Below are 16,619 nucleotides of genomic sequence, written 5' to 3' on the forward strand. Positions count from 1 at the left end.
TCTTTTGCAAATATTTCATAATATATGTACATTCGACTAGCAGCATAGATTCGATCCTTATTCGCTAAGGTGTTATAAAGGATATTGTATCAAAAATATAATACGATTTATAAGACAATCTTGATAAATGATTTTTGAAAAAGACCAAGAATCATTCTATCAAGATAACAGCCATTATTCAATATCCATATAACATCTATACATTATATACATTATATTTATGCTTTATAATAATTAAAGTAATCGTTAGGAATAAATATGTCATGTTGGAAAATTGTAATGTGGAAATAAAAGTCCTTGAGACGATAATATGTGGCCCGGTGTAAACATTCCCAATGTAGCCGCCGATAATCTGTAATCTCGATTTTCATGTGTCCTCATGTGTTTCTTCAGATGATCCTTTCTTCCGAAACTTTTTCCGCAAACGAGACAGGCGTGCGGTCGAAGTCCGGTATGAATTCTCTTGTGTCTTGTTAGCTCCTCGTTTCTTGTAAATGCTTTACCACAATTTTCAACGTCACACTTAAATGGCCTTTCCCCTGCAATTAAAAAATATTTTCTTTTAGAAATTGTTTTTATACGATGTCAAGAATTGGAAGAATTTAAACGAGGGTTATAGGAAAAAAGAGAAACACGACGACTCGCGTTTGGAAATTTGATTACTTAGATCATAAATATTTTGAACCTGAACGATTTCGATACTCGAACGTTTGGAAATTTGGATTATTTCCATATCCGAATATATTTGAATATATGGAAATTTAAATATATGAAAATTCATAAATTTCGAGACTAGAGCTTCGATACGTTGCACGATTTGACGATCTAAGACTTTGAAAGTCAAAAACATCGAAAGATTAATGTACTTCGACGTTTTGAAACACTGAAATATCGAAAGCTCGAGAGTGCAAAAATTCGACAGTTTAAAAGTTTCTAGGACTAAAGTATATCCTTTAATCGCAAAAACAACCACAACTTTCCAATTAAAGTTTACTTAAAAAGCGTCCTAGAAGTTTATCCTATCCTTAAACGACGGGATATCAGGGTATTTATAGATAACCGGTAGGTAAATATATTACGAAATTTCCGGGTGTATAAATATATTAAGAAGCTTACCGGTATGTATTCTAATGTGTCCCTTGAGCTGTCCGTTATTGCTAAAAGCGACGTTACAGCGTTCACATCTAAACCTTTTGGAACGCAATTTTTTCGGTTCCTTCGCTTCTCGCTGCAAGATCTGAACGGCACGGTCCATAGTCTCTGCATGAAGATTGCCTCGAACATCGTACGAAGGTTGAAGCGCACTGAGAAACTGCGTTCTTCTAATGTCTATCCAAGGTGGAAAGGCTATTCCCATCTGAGTCGGCAAACAGCTATCCATCATCAGAGCATCGAACGAAGTGGAGTGCGGTAAATTAAATTTGCGATACGAATTCCAACTGTACATTGGATGGAAAACAGGATCTACTATGTCTTGGACCAACGGCATTTTTATACGATCCGCTGTGTGCAACGAATGATCGTTTAGCGGACGAATAACCTTCGATATCAGTTTTTCTTCACTAGGTTCGGAACCGCCAGTGTTTTCGGGCAAGTTAAAAGAAGAAACTCCGACTTCCGAGGAACTGGCTTCGATCGCTTTACCACGGATCATAAGGATGTTGTAACACCCTGGTTCTCCTTTTTCATCACAAGCAACAACGATGTCACGGCTATCACTACGACCAACTGGTACCTCGATCTGTTTCGAGTGATCCCGCGTATCTAAGTTGCTCCAGGGCCGGAACAATCTTGCGCTGAGTTCGTCGCACATGTTAGTGAATTTGAAAGTAGCCTTCGATGAAAAGTTCTTCGATCTCCGCAGTAACAATGCTTCTTCGATGGTATGTGATTTTACGTAACGTCTTGACGATGCTCAAGTTTCATCATTGGAGAAGTCGTCAATATTTATCCAACAACTTCTTGCAACTTGCACTTTCGAAGCGCGGTATCCCAAGGACGACTGTTAGATCTGACAGCGTTCACCCCACGGTAATATAGCAACGTCGTGTGCCCACCCTCCACTCCGGATTGGATGGTTTCATTATAAAAGGTAACTTGCCCCACTCACAAGGGTGAGGGAGAAAGGGACACACGCTTCTCCACTAAGGGCGAAGGTAGGCTTTAGAGGGGCCGATCGAGGGCTATGAGATACGCAGCCCCTTTTGTCGGAAATTAATCGGTCGCCACGGCCACGGACTCTTGCCCTTTTGACAAAATCAACCGATCGAAAGGACGAGGAGATAGAGAAAGAAACAGAAATCAAGTTCGGCGGATCAACAGGAATTGCACCGTCGATTCGCAGCTCTGCATACTCGACGCCTATCTTTACCTATGTGCCTCGTACCTTTAGTTTTATTCGTTAGACGTGTCATCTATTTCGTCGCGGATTGCTTTGTTTTTGATCGATCATGACTGTTGATTTAAATTAACGTATGTAACTTTACATTATTCGATCGGGAGGATTATATTAAAATTGTTTCATTATCGAGATTTCGAAAGTGAAATTTTATATGAGAGTTATCGAATGCAAAAGAAATTTCCAAATTTTCAGTAAATTTCTTTTGACGATACCTATCACCTATCGATGAATAATTGTAGAGTACAAGAGACATGAGAATCCTTTCGTGATAATACGATGTAAAAGAAAGATTGCTATATACTTTTTTAATATTTGACTGTGATTTCGGGTTCACCGAACGGGAATGGATAGAAATAATTAATAATTTTTATGAATAAGATACATGAGAAGGACATACGTAAAATGTATCAGAACGTAAAATTAAATAACTTGATCGAAATTGTTGTAGTCCTTATAAATGTATAATAAAATGTATAATATGTATAATATGTATAATAAAAACATATGTGCTGGACGAAATTGTAATCTAGACAAATTTTTGGTTGTCTAAATGGTATAATATATACTAAAGTAAATTATAAAATAAATTAGATATAGTTAAAGTAAGTTTAACTACTTTATAAAAGTACGACATCTAAATAATAAAAACAACATAAATATATATGAATGACAAAACATAAAGAAACATCCCCAAATAAATAATTATAGCTAAAATTATGGAGATTATCATTTGTATTTGAACTGCAATACCCAAGACCAGAAGTACGCTAGTAAAACGTTCAAATAGAAAATCCGCAAAAGATACTTCCGTACAAAATTGTCTCTTCAAATTACGTCCAAAATCATAAACTCTGACATTCATAAACAAAGGTAGACCGATGAAAGGACTAGATCAAGATCATCGCAAGAAAATTTCATATATTCGAAACGACGAAGGATCGCGAGACTCCGAAGCTCTGAAATTTCGATTCTTCGAAACTCTAAAACATAGAAGAAATCTAAACTCTGAAAAAAATTTGAAACGTGCGAAACGTTAAGAAATCGGAAATTCGGAGACATGGAAGCTACGATACCTCGCGTTAAACAACGCAATTAGAAAATCTAGAAACGTCAGAGGTTTATTATAATATCTCGCGCGATAATTCTCTTCGTATTGTTTCTCTCAACGTTCGATATCGAATCCGAGTGCCATGGACGCGTGACAGGAAGCAACGATAAATTGTTTATACGTCCGATGAAATGGAACCGGCGAGAAGGTACTTTAGACACAATGAAACAGGACAGTCGGCTCTGCTATGGGATAGTCGTGTTCTCTATGGGATGGTATTCTGCAAAAGTTACGAGGGTGGAGCTGCGCAAAAGTGCGTCTTTGATTTATTGTAACACTCCAAGTTAAGCTACCCTTCGCGAGAACGGGCCACAGGCCATACATAGGTTGCCACCTATTTTCCCTCCGACATGCTTTATCTATCTCTGTTACACTTGCAGCAAGTTTGTCCTTCTGTTCGGAACGATATACAAAATCGGCCTCAGGGTATCGACATATAGGTAAATCGAGGAAAGAAACGAACACGGTTTTTTGAAGGTTCGAGTACGTGGAAGGAAATGTACGTGTGTGAGGAAATTCGAAACGGCGAAGGGAGTTTTCTTCGTCGAGGAAGAGCGTTGCGTAGATGCAAGGATCGTTAATTCGTTGCCGATTTATGAAACGAATATGAGAAATTTTCCCATTGCTAATCAGGCATTTAGAAGGATTTCTATGATAAATATTTATAAACGATCAGAAAGGATTTAACCGGTTAATTGCATTAGGAGTTCAGTTTCAAAAATCGTTTACGGGGTGCGCGACGATAAAGTACACAAAACAATTAAGGGAATAGCCGATGATTAAAGAACAAAAGAAAATTACTATTAGTATTACGGTATGTTCATTATTTTCGTTAACAAATAATCGGTAACGATATTATTACCATGACGAATAGGATCGAATTAGATAATAATGAAAAGACAATGTTTACATATAGAACGAAGGCGAGATCGCTTAGAGTAGTTGCGAATGGATACAACGAATAATAGCTAATTGAGAGAAAAAGAGATTGATTTAAAATATTAAAATATTAAATATTAAACACTGTTTCAGTAAGAGGATCTCTCATCTGAAATTTTTAACAGTAGCATAGTGTCAAGAATTTAATCGTTACAAAAGTAGCGAAACATTCAAAGGTAGTAAGATAATCCGGAGACATTAGTACGATTAGAATAACGATTAGAATAGCTATTGAAAACGCTGTGAATATTTTAAAACGTACGATATTTGTTAATCCGTGATTTGTTTTTGTCGAATGAAAGTTGATATCCCGTTCAGCAACTTACCGATTTTAACTGCATTTTGCTAATTCTATCTACCTGGCGGACTTACAGATAGCTGACTTGTGGCGAAAATTCCATTTTTCGTTAAATATTAAGAAAGCAATCAAAGAAAACGCTAACGACAGGAAATATGCCAAATAAAAGCTACGCAAAGTTCGCTGAGAGTTCTTCGAAGCTGAGAAATTCTAAAAAGGATTATTTCGGAAATGCTCTTGATATTGCTTGCAAGAATACGCTCAAAGAAATACCGAAAAAGCGACTGGCAATATTTACCCAGGCCTTTTTCGCTAGGAAAACGTAAACGTTCTGTCGCGATTTTGATGGATCGGCCGATCGAATGAGAATTCTCTAAGAATCCCTCGATCCGTCTTACTTTTCAACCTGAACGTCATAACAACGACTCGTAACCAAGCGGAAAAACCTTCATTTCATCGAAAAATTTGTTCTTTGTTTCCGTTTCGATCCGATTTTCACTGATCAATCTGCATCGCCTGATCGCGCCACCCGCGCAAACAAATTCGCTTGGCAATAACAACTTTCTTCCTATCCTCAACAGATACGTATACGTACATTTCTATAACTGCTTTTGTCGAATTTAAATTTCTTAGAAGAACGTTCGAAAGTATAGGAACGTTTATTTATCGCTTAACCGGAATAAATGTTTTATCTACATTTTAGTTATTTCGTTACGACTTAATTCTGTGTTATAGCAGCCGCACATACTCTGAGTTCGACGAGTATACTCGTCTTCCCTTACATTTTGCAACGCATTTTAGGTACACGCCATTCGAAGCTTTCAAAGTGGTCGCAATAACAAACTAGCTGATGATAAACTCGACGAACTTAAAATAATAATAAAATAGTTTTTGCAACGATGATAATAACGATAATAAATATAACGATAGTTAATAGAAATATTTTATTTCAATAGCTGGAACATACATGAGAAGGGAGTTTTATGACTGAATATCTTAGTTTCCTCGTTCCCGAGAAATTTGCATTATAATTGGCGCAGGTTCTGGTTAAATCCAGAAATTTTAAGACGGGTAAATAAGCTTTGTCCTTTTTCCCGTAATATCTAACAAGTAGTTCCCTTACTGGTTATTGTTCTCTTGTTTGAATGTCACCATGTTTCGAATGTGTTAGCGGTAAATAAACAGCTCACACAGCATGGAAGCTGTTTTTATCACCGGTGAATGGCTGTTCGAATTTGAATTTCAACGAAATTAAAAACTTTCCAGTACACATTATAGAAATTCAAATTACTCAAAACACGATTCGATCAACATGAAACTCATAAAAGTATCGATGAATCTGAAATCTTGATTAATTTACATTCTTGCTTCGTTGTAAGATCGCTCAACTTCGAGTTTATAGAAGTTACGCTTGAACTTTGGAGGATCTTCGTTTTAATACGTTCACGAATATCTTCCTGACTTGACCTAATAAATTTTTTATGGAAGTTTTGCGAGTAAATGAAAAAAGTCAATCGGTCGATAAACACAAAAAACATTGCATCAGGCCGCGTGCCTCGTCGGATCTTCTTGTACCGCTGTCACGAGCACATGACCGATCGATCGGTATAGAATTTTATTCCAATTTTTCGAAACTGCGATCTCTGCGCAAAAAAACAAACATGTTTTCGAGGTGGAGCGATAGACGTGGACCACACGTGGGCGATTAAACTTGACCGATTATCCTCCGATTGTCCTCGAACAATATGAAACTAAATTTCTGACTAGCTACGATGACCATCGATCATCTACACCTTTTTATTCTAGATCATGCTAGACGCGTACCCTCAGAACTATTTTAGATCAATGAATACCTACAAAAGTGATGTATAAAAACTTCGTAAAAATAAGTGGACGATTTAGCTTGAAGGAAAAGAAATCGTACGCACATAACGTGAAACGTTCAAGATTTCAAACTGAAGAACTTGGAGAGTATCGATCACGATCTTATCACGTGTTTCTCTTTACACAAAGCTAATTTAACATTTCGACTACTCGAATCTTTATACGCCGATCTTCGATCGATTCTTCCAACTTCCAAGCTTTACGTTCCAATTTTCCACGCTAAGAGAAAAGACAACCACGATCTCACGTTCATGCGATGTAATGACACGAATAAAACAAAAAGGATCGTTCTGCTGCAAATTGCCCGATTACCTTCTTTCTCCGTAACCTACATGGCTAAAATGAAATTGTTTAATAATCGAAACAATAATTTTCAGTCGCGTAAAACGCACGTGCTCTTTCACCGAGCAACGACAAAGAAAACTTGTCGTTGCGGTAAGGGGAAATAGAAAAAGAAAGAAGAAGGGAAGAATGGGAGAGAGATGCGGCATAAATCATAGACGGGTACTACCAACGATGAATCCTGTTGGATTCATCCACGTGGAAGGGGCATAATCAAATTTCGAGCCGCCATGCAAGGGGCGGCGACTGTGCGGTTGTGCACTCTTTCGAAGCTTTTCTGTTCACCAGGGAGGGTGGGACCCGTTCGAGGGCTATTATGGGGTTTGCCACGACTTCAACCCTCGTGAAGGTCATCCGAGCGTGTAGCGAGCCCAGGATTGCGCACGACGTAACGCGTCGCGCCGTTGTGCCATCGACTTGCCGTGTGAATTTGATCAACCGAGTCTTCTGCCGAATCTCTCTTATCGCAATCAAATTCTTTGTTATACGACCAAAAGGTTACGAACATTCGAATCTCAAGCCGCGCAATCTTAACTCAGCCTCTGAGGACCGTATACGCTATGACATGAATTGGCGCGTATTTTTGCAGCGATTGGAAGAGATTCGGAAGGCTCGAAAAGTTCGTTGCGATTTACATCTCCATATGTAGATACCATTTTGTTTCACAACTTTTCTCCGTCTTTCATGTAACTTGAATATTCCACTTTTCCACTATTCCATTGCAGAACCTGTCAGGTTTTTCGGCGAAAAACTTTTCAATATGATTTTTCATGTCGAGCAAATTCCTTAAAACTCAGAACGAACTTTCCGAGCAACATTTAACGAGCCTAATATTTTATCAAAAGTGAACGAGCATAGTTTTAAAGATACTTCTAGTAACATCTCTTAGCGTGACACGCTTGAAAATAATTTTTCAGAATGTAGACTAAGCAAAATTTCTTATTTTATAAAGTTCCTTAAAAATCGGGACGAACTTTCCGAGCGACCAATGTTATAATATATTGATAACGGTTCCGTATTGTTCAAGCATGTAATGAAAAAGCACATTCATAATGTTTTGTTTATAGCATTGTTTATAGCTTCTTTTTACTGTTTTATTTGACAGTAGTTAACATTTTTATAGGATACCGCACCAAGTATGTAAGACGCGAAGTCGAGAATAGCTGAAGCGCCGCAACAGTAAACCTTGCATACATTGCCGTCATCGCAATGGCAGGGATTCAACTTTCAATAGCTCAACGCCTCGACTTTTCCCGCAACAGAATCAAACAAAGAATATCCGCAAAGTTGCCAAGCCTCTGTCGATCCTCTTTGATCGCAGTTTATCTCGTCAGCCATTAATCAAAAGGGCCAGGAACTTCCACGCGAGTGATTCCTTCATTGAAGAGAGAACACGGGATAGATAGATCCTATAAAAGATCGTTCTGCCAGATGGCCCGTGCCCGCAACTAACAGAGTGTTTCCGTCATCCTGTCTCTTCTTTTCATTTTTGTTCTCTTCCACGATTTTTCTCTTCCTTCGTTCATATTATATCCATGGTGCGACGTCTTTCGTAGTTTTCTGTCTTAAAAACGCGCGTCCTTACACATCCTGCGGTTTCTACTGCGGTAAATACTTGTAGAATACCGCTTCTCTTATTATTCTTTCTCTCTGTTTTAGAATTTATCATTGCAAGCCATCACATAATCTATGTACATAGTTTATCATTACATAATTTGATATTAAAATGTTGGAATTAATTCAAAAGCAATTGGACTCGATACAATTAATACTCCCATTATAAAAAATAATGAGAAATTGTAACAGAATGGATATAACAAAATTTGGAATTTAATATTAAATTGAAAATTCATAAATTTACATGTGTATAAGAAGAATATCTTACAATTAATGGTATCAAAATAAACAATATTAAAATTAAAGGAATTTCTTTGTTCAAGCTACTAAACGTAGACCTTATAGATGCTAATATTGAACAATACATCTTGAAATTCATCTGATCAATAATATAAATCGTCAATTTCAATAATTTCTTGTACCTTCGTTTTTTCAGTTCCAGAAAGAGAATTAAAAAAGATACAACAGTATGGAAAAATTATCGATTACGAAAGAAAACGCATCGCGAGTGTTAAAAGTGATACCAAGAAGAGCGTGGACGCAGCTGCATCGCGATGTCGGCACTTTGATGCCGCATAAACGACGTCCATTGAACAATCGGGAAACATCGTCCCAACTGTGAATACCAGTCGCCACGACACGACTTTGAATTAGCATGTTTGACGGCCGAGCAACCCTTTGCCCAAGAATAGTTGACGAAACGTGGCGTGCAAATTTAACAACGGCACGTCTCTTTTCAAAGTTTCTTCTTTGACGCCTTTGCAAAAATAAAACCGCGTGAAAATACGCGACGAATCGATCATCGTGTCGATGATTTTAAAATTTCGCGATAGGAGTAGCGGAAAATTTGCGGGTAGCCTAAGGAATTAAGTATTTACAAAATATACACATATTCATAATCATTTGGACTGTACAATTGAAATTGTTGTACTTGGAATATAACGCAGGATTTAATATAATTTCTGGAAATGAGAATTTTTCAATTTCAGTTTTTAAATTTTTGATTCTTCGAATCTTTAAATTTTGCACCGTTGAATTTTTAAATTTTGCAGATAGGTTAAATAAAACTTCGTATATTTTACTTTGTCAAGAAGATTAATTTATTTAATAATAATAGATTTGTCAAAGATTAATTCATTCGATACACTTGTTACAGTATCTGAGGATTTCTTTATTTTACATTAATTTTCTCATTTTATAGTTCCTCTACATAAACTTGCTTCTAATAATTAACAAAAGTAACGTATCTCGATGCGTTCAATATATTTTGAACAGTAAGAGATTAAAATGTACTTCGTGCCTCTTCTCTATATAAGATTCTTTAGTCGTTCACGGGAAATCACGAAATTTGTTACGCGACAACCCTCCACGTCCCTAATTTTCACGGAACCTCTAGGTAGAAATACATACAGGCAGGATTTACTGTTTAGCTACCGTGGAAAACCATGGCGAATTTATAGAGTGTTTTTCTTTATTTCGATGATACCTGGTCGGCTGTCGTCCCACATTATGCCAATGACAAAGCGTTACTAAATACGTGGACATACATATATCTCTATCTTTAATACAAATTAAAATACATCGACACTCTCTTTTCTGTCATTAATTCAAATATATACAACTTCAAACTGTTTCTTTTGTCAATTACAAATCTTTCTGTCTTATTTTATTTTATTTCTTTTACAACTCGATTGATATGTAAGATAACTCTGATAATTATACAAGATAGTCATATAAAACGGTCCTCGCTTTCAAAAACATATTACCACTAATGTATACGGAATAACAAACAAAAACTTTGCAATTTAAACTTAATCCTCACTATGTTGAAAACAATTTCTCTCGCCACGAATCTGCATGCGAGTCAATGCGTGAATTACACATTTCCTTGACATAAGTAGAGACGCGAGCTACGTTACCGGGAACTAGCCAACAGAAAGTACTTTACTCGAGAAAAGTCAAAGGTTGACAATAGGGGAACACGAGCCACGCCCAAGTGCCGATGACCGAGCGCGACAAAACGATCCGATTTTGCTCGGGACGCGAAGAAAACAGCGGCAGCTTATGAACAGAGGTAGCAAGGTGTTGGCTAGGGTACAAGCAGCTCTCCTTTTTCCACGAGTAAATTTGACGTTAGCCAAATAAACACATTGAGGCCGGCTACGTTTGAAGTGGTTCCCGTTGACAGGATGACCGTGAACATCGAGCCAATTGTTCCGCCTTGGATAGTCGGCTCCCTTTCAAGATCGGCTCGTTTGCCCTCGTTTCCTTCTCTCTCTTCCTTCTCCGCCATTTCACCGTCGTTGCCAATGATTGTTGAATGTTCCTTTTGGAAAGATCAGGAATCAAGATCATTCTACGCGCGTTCGTCGGCCTCGAGCACAACGGAACGCTTCAAAGAAATCCGCTTGCTATTATTTTCATTCTCCGGCCAAACTTTGCAGTGATTTCAAGACACATTGACGTCAAGAATAATGTTCGTCTTCGACACTCGTCGCGAAATTGTACAATCTCGCTTCGTGTTCACGATGAAGCATTTTTTCTTCTTTTCTTGTTACAGTGATGGAATTTGATCTTGGTATTAAATCCGCTCTTCCTTCTAGGTCGTTCGTATATTGTACATTCTTTTTTAAAAAAAGCGGCCGCCGTGTTATAGCTACGTTTATGTTACGGACACTGAAATAAAACCCAATTGATTATTTGAAAAAAAGAGAGGCGGGAATTGCTACTGAAGAATTTAATAATCCTTTTATAAACATACTTAATATCTTTTCTCTGCCTCATCATTGGCTACAAAAGTCTATTAGATAAAACAACTCTGTACACGTTATACAAAGGTTTCCACGTATAGGAACCTTACCGATATCATATCACCATAAACATCAAAATACACGAAAACGATGATATTCGATCTCTAACACAACCGGAAACCGAAATTAAATTAGATTCGCGCAATTTCATAAGTTAAATACAACTTACGATTCACCGTGCGTTTTTAAATGTATTTTTAAGGTAGTTCTGTTAATAAAAGTTTTGGAACATACGGGACAAGAATGTGCACGGGACAGGTGGTACTTTAAATGTTCGTTGAGTTGTATGTTCGTTTTAAATAGTTTTTTACAGATATTACACTTGTGCTCTTCCTCACTATCTTTTTCCAAATGAGTTCTAGTATGTTTATCAACTTCACCGACGTTATCAAATTCCATTGAACATACTTTACAACTGAATTTTACAGCTCGAAGAATACCTATTTGGCTACCAGTTAACGGATTAGGTACTGGAAATACATTGTTGGTACTATCACCAATATTACACCTTAGTCCCTCTTTCTTTTTATGGGAATTTATATGATTCCTATAAAAATATTTCTTCATTAGAATCCACGTTAGATATTATAGTGTTTTATTGATATACATTTATAATCACAGATGCTACCTGTAGGCTTGTTCATTTCTAAACGTAATGTTACAACTAATACAACGATGTTCTCGTTGAGATATTTGCTGTGTCAAAGATGGTGCAGTCACTTGCAGAATTGTGTTTTGTAATTGTATAGTAGGATGAACGATTAGATAATGTTGCCTCACATCTTCCTTAAGTTCAAACGTTTCTGTACACTGATGACACTTATATGGATGCAATGGATCGGTACTGACATGTAATCTTATATGCTTATCATAAGTCACTTGTGAGCTACATTCAGTTTGGCACATATCACATACAAAATGAGTTTTAGTATGAAGATATAGAGATTGTGAAGATGAGAAAGTTTGATGACACATGTTACAAATATTTTTATCCACTTGGTCATCACTTTGTTTCATTACATAATATTTATCACAGTATTCACATTGAAATGCTGGCTTTGAATCATAAATTGACTTTTTCAATTTACATCCACCTTCTTTACAAATTTCTTTTTTCCTAACTTTTTCTAGAGCCTGATTTCCTTGATTAATATTATACATATTCTCTGAGAATTGTTGGCTTCCTTTTGTTAGCTGTGCCAACATTTTGAGTTTTTTTGATCTTGGACATGGCTTCCCATATATTTTATCGATTTGTATTGTTAAACGATACAGCTTCTTTTCTATTGTCACTTTCTGATACAATTCTGGTTTTATATCAACAGATTCGTTTAATGATATCTCATGATCAGAACATATGTCCATTTTCTCTTCTCCATTTATTTTATCATTCTAAAATACCATAGTTCTTTAATAAAATATTAACCACAACAAATAAAACTCAAGAAAATAATAAAATTGTTTACATTTTCTAATTGATTACAAGGACTTTGTGGCGAAGTCACCGGGCTATGAGAATCGCTATCCAATTTTTTCTGCTTTATTGATGGAATTGTAGGTGACCTACATCTAGGTTCATCTTCAGCTTTACGTTTTCTTTGGCCTTCTATAACAGAAATATTTTTAATATTGATACTGAAACAAATTAAAGAATCTTACTACAGCTACACCTACCATCTAATTTGGTAAAGATAGTTGGGACAGCATTAGGAATTAATTCCATTGAATCAGTAAAACATGTTTTATCAAAGTGCAATTCACAGAGGTAGAGCATCTTATCACTTTCAGTATTTTCATTCAATTGACAGTTTTTAAACCATTCATTCCTCCGACTGAAAATATCAAATAACGAACATAAATGTTATGCATTACAAGCATGGAGCAATTATAAATAATCAAATAACAAATACTCACTCAGTTTCTTGAGGAAAACAAAATAGTGAAATATCTTTACCGTCAATTTTCGTATTTTCATTTGAAAGACAACCGTGTGCTTTGCAAGATAACATTGTATTAGTGAAAAAGATATTCTTAAACAAATACAAACTTTCATAAAAACTGAATGGTAAGTGTGGACAAGTAAAATTGCACACAAACGAATCCTAACCTAAAATCTGAAAATTTTTTGCGAATACTAATAATTAGTATTCAAAGCTAAAAATTAATAAAAACGATAACGGATAAGTGGTGTATAATAACCAAAAAGCAGTTGCATTTAAAGTAAGGTAGTTACTCTATACAATACAAGCGGCTACAGATTAATTGATGGAATGAAATTTAACCAATCACATTCTTCCTCTGTTGCATGGCATAGTTTATATATGTACGTCAATTGGTCATCGTATTACATGTATATAATATCTGGTAATATGCAACTGGTCTCCCTAAATATGCATGGGAGAGTATGTAAGGATAAACATGTATGTGAAGTTACACAAATCTATCTAAAAAGGAAAGCCTATAAAAAGGAATTGATATGTATCTTGTAACAGACACAAATGGTATTGTTATCTCTATATATACACATTTTACTTCAGTATTCTAAGCAGTGTTGAAATTATTAAACCAAGAAAAACATATAGGGAAAACAAATTATTGTGAAAATAGATTTTTCATTAATTTAATTTGAAATGTACATATATTATACAACAAATACATTATTTCCAATTACTTTGGTGTTTACTCTTTCTCAAATTTGCATGGAATCCTTGTAATGTGGAACTACTAATTGTAAGTTGAATTAAGATTTAGACATGGAAACTACAACATCCGCAATTTTACAAGAAAGATCAAAAATATCTTTAATTGCAGTATCTATATTTATCTCTTGTGTGTTTGGAATTTGAATACTAGATTTTTTTGGTACTATGCTTCTATTTGGAGTAGATGCTGCATTATTATCTGAAAAGATGTAAAATTTTTATGCTTAAATGTACTAACATATTAGTCTTTCTCTTTGAGAACATTATTACAAACTTTTCAAATAATTTTTTTTTCTATCATTAGTGGAAAATAATCTAGAATATTTTGGAGAAACATTGAGTCTATTAACAGAGGTTGTTTTGTATACTAATTGTTTTTGTGGAGATTCCCAGCTTGGTGTGACACTCTCTAGGCTATCATTAACTTGATATCTTGTTGATCTTCCAAACGGAATATTGCATTTGTGTCTTTTAAACAAGTATTTGTATTTCCCTAGAAATAATTTTTTAAATATTAAAGTTTATTATTTATCTGGTAAGAAACCTTACCTTCTATTGGAGAGACCAATATTTGATTTGCTATCTTTTCTTCCCGTATATATTCAGTACATAAATTAAGTTCTGGTGAATTTAAAATTGTGTCTAAACCCATAAAATTTAATATATCTTCATCTAATGTATAATTTATAGTTTTTTTTTGTAAACTATGTTGTACATCGTATAAATTATTAGAAACTTGTTTTATAAGTTCTTCAAATGATTCTTCTAGAGATTTAACTGTTTTACAATGCTGTATTATTTCTTTATCACAATTTAATAAATCTGATGACTTATCCATTTTTAAATAATATTTTATTTGTTTTAGCATTTGATCAAATATTGATAATAGGATTTTAAATACTAAGCATCCTTTTATATATAATCCATTACCAAGCTTTAAATTAAATGCATTATAAATTATTTAGATAATTTTCTAATCCTTATATGAAATATACTTTAATTTTTATATTTTTTACCTGGATATTGTTACTTAAATGCAACAAAAGTGTTTCACTATTTATTTTCTGAAAATTTCTCCCATCGAGGAATATGCAGTTTACACATAAATTCGAAATTAAATTTTGTAATGTGCTACTAAAAGTCTCTAGCTTTTTAAGTTTCAAATATTTTTGGTTTAAAAATTTAATATTTTGAGCAATACTTCTCTTCCATGCTGAAAATTTATAAATTCATAGATATTACAATTCAGTTTTAAAATTAGCTTAAATATTAGTATAAAATATTGATATCAATACAACATGTATTTGATACATGATATCAAATACAAACAATTTATAATTTCTGTGTCATCAATATCTATTAATCGCTTTGCAATTAATGAATTTACTGGAAGCTTAGGTATTAATTTCTCTATGTTACTTTTTACTTCAAAAATGGCAGTCTGTACTTTTATTAACTCAATAGCATTACACCTAAAAAAACAAAGTTTTTATCTAACATATATGCCTTGAGATTTTTATAATATTTTTGAGATATAAAATAAAGATATATATATTTTACCGCATGTACTGTTCAAAGGATTTCAAACTTAATTTTGTGTTTTCATGAAATTTAGAAATAGTATTATCCTTCTCTATATTTTTAATGGTAAAATATATTTGAACTATGTGCTTACTATCACCAATATTAGGAGCTTGTAATAATTCAATTTGACCTACACAGAATTAATCATTAATGTATTAGCAAATATTATGGATGATATTAACTTATGTCAAAAATAAAAATTTACATGTTTTACTAATGTAAGCTTTTAAGCTAATTTCTGATATTTTCCACATAAGAATTAAAATCTTTTTTCCTCCTGCTTGTAGTAAATGAGACATAAGTACTGATGGAAAATTTATATCTGGATTCTCATTTGCTAAAACTGCAAAATATTCTCTTATTTCCATACGGTATCTTTTCTCATCCATCTTGTTAAGAATTGGCCATGTAACCATTTTTTTAAATCGTTTTGCATTATGCACAGATAAGAGATAATGGGAAGTGTGAATAAAACCTGTGGTATTTGGTTTGTCAAACATTCCCTATACATTGTATTATATAAAAAATACTAGTATTAATGGTAGTTATATAAATAGGTTTCATTTTGCTAATAATACCTTTTTAAAGTGTATTGTACACTCATAGGATGCAGGTACAACTTGCATAAGTAAAAATACATTTTTATAAAACGATTCATTAATCATACTGTATTATTTTTTTTAATTATATTATTTTATAACTGTACATACAACATACTGCTGTTATCATAAATTAAACATACATAAATTATATTCCAAAGGCATTCCAAAGACATACAAAAAAATATTTGTGTACAAAATATGGATTCTCTATACATCTATATATATATACACACAAAAATGTATATTGTTAGTTTATCAGAAGAGTGATAACTAAGGAAAGTAATTATATAATCTTTAATAAACGTTATTTTATTGCGTATTTCTTACTATTA

General features: G+C 34.3%; 3 protein-coding genes across 7 annotated transcripts; all 3 read right to left on the bottom strand.

Annotated features, from left to right (window-relative positions):
* Window positions 1-185: 185 nt before the first annotated feature.
* On the bottom strand, window positions 186-3,973 carry LOC122575659 (zinc finger protein 460-like). Its single transcript, XM_043744954.1, has 2 exons — window positions 1,117-3,973; window positions 186-539 (listed from the first exon to the last, which is right to left on the bottom strand). Exons 1-2 carry the CDS (start codon window positions 1,811-1,813, stop codon window positions 262-264), a joined length of 975 nt encoding a protein of 324 aa, XP_043600889.1. The 5' UTR covers window positions 1,814-3,973; the 3' UTR covers window positions 186-261.
* A 5,692-nt stretch (window positions 3,974-9,665) lies between these two features.
* Window positions 9,666-13,696, bottom strand: LOC122575648 (GDNF-inducible zinc finger protein 1). Of its 5 annotated transcripts, none has more exons than XR_006319494.1 (6): window positions 13,314-13,651; window positions 13,074-13,231; window positions 12,866-13,005; window positions 12,028-12,791; window positions 11,351-11,946; window positions 9,666-11,265 (listed from the first exon to the last, which is right to left on the bottom strand). XR_006319494.1 is itself a non-coding variant. In XM_043744934.1 (6 exons), the coding sequence occupies exons 2-6, from the start codon at window positions 13,406-13,408 to the stop codon at window positions 11,565-11,567; spliced, it is 1,539 nt and encodes a 512-aa protein (XP_043600869.1). In that variant the 5' UTR covers window positions 13,409-13,513; window positions 13,599-13,696; the 3' UTR covers window positions 9,666-11,564. The 5 variants fall into 5 exon arrangements, 4 of the variants coding, with proteins under 4 accessions (XP_043600869.1, XP_043600872.1, XP_043600871.1 ...); XM_043744934.1 differs by having other exon boundaries at window positions 9,666-11,946; window positions 13,314-13,513; window positions 13,599-13,696; XM_043744937.1 differs by having other exon boundaries at window positions 11,808-11,946.
* A 427-nt stretch (window positions 13,697-14,123) lies between these two features.
* LOC122575647 lies at window positions 14,124-16,450 on the bottom strand. The gene is made up of 8 exons (XM_043744933.1): window positions 16,264-16,450; window positions 15,891-16,188; window positions 15,662-15,815; window positions 15,431-15,573; window positions 15,118-15,314; window positions 14,651-15,035; window positions 14,376-14,594; window positions 14,124-14,300 (listed from the first exon to the last, which is right to left on the bottom strand). Exons 1-8 carry the CDS (start codon window positions 16,348-16,350, stop codon window positions 14,140-14,142), a joined length of 1,644 nt encoding a protein of 547 aa, XP_043600868.1. The 5' UTR covers window positions 16,351-16,450; the 3' UTR covers window positions 14,124-14,139.
* Window positions 16,451-16,619: the final 169 nt, after the last annotated feature.

This window comes from Bombus pyrosoma, linkage group LG15 (genome assembly GCF_014825855.1).
Source record: "Bombus pyrosoma isolate SC7728 linkage group LG15, ASM1482585v1, whole genome shotgun sequence".
Lineage (NCBI taxonomy): Eukaryota > Metazoa > Arthropoda > Insecta > Hymenoptera > Apidae > Bombus > Bombus pyrosoma.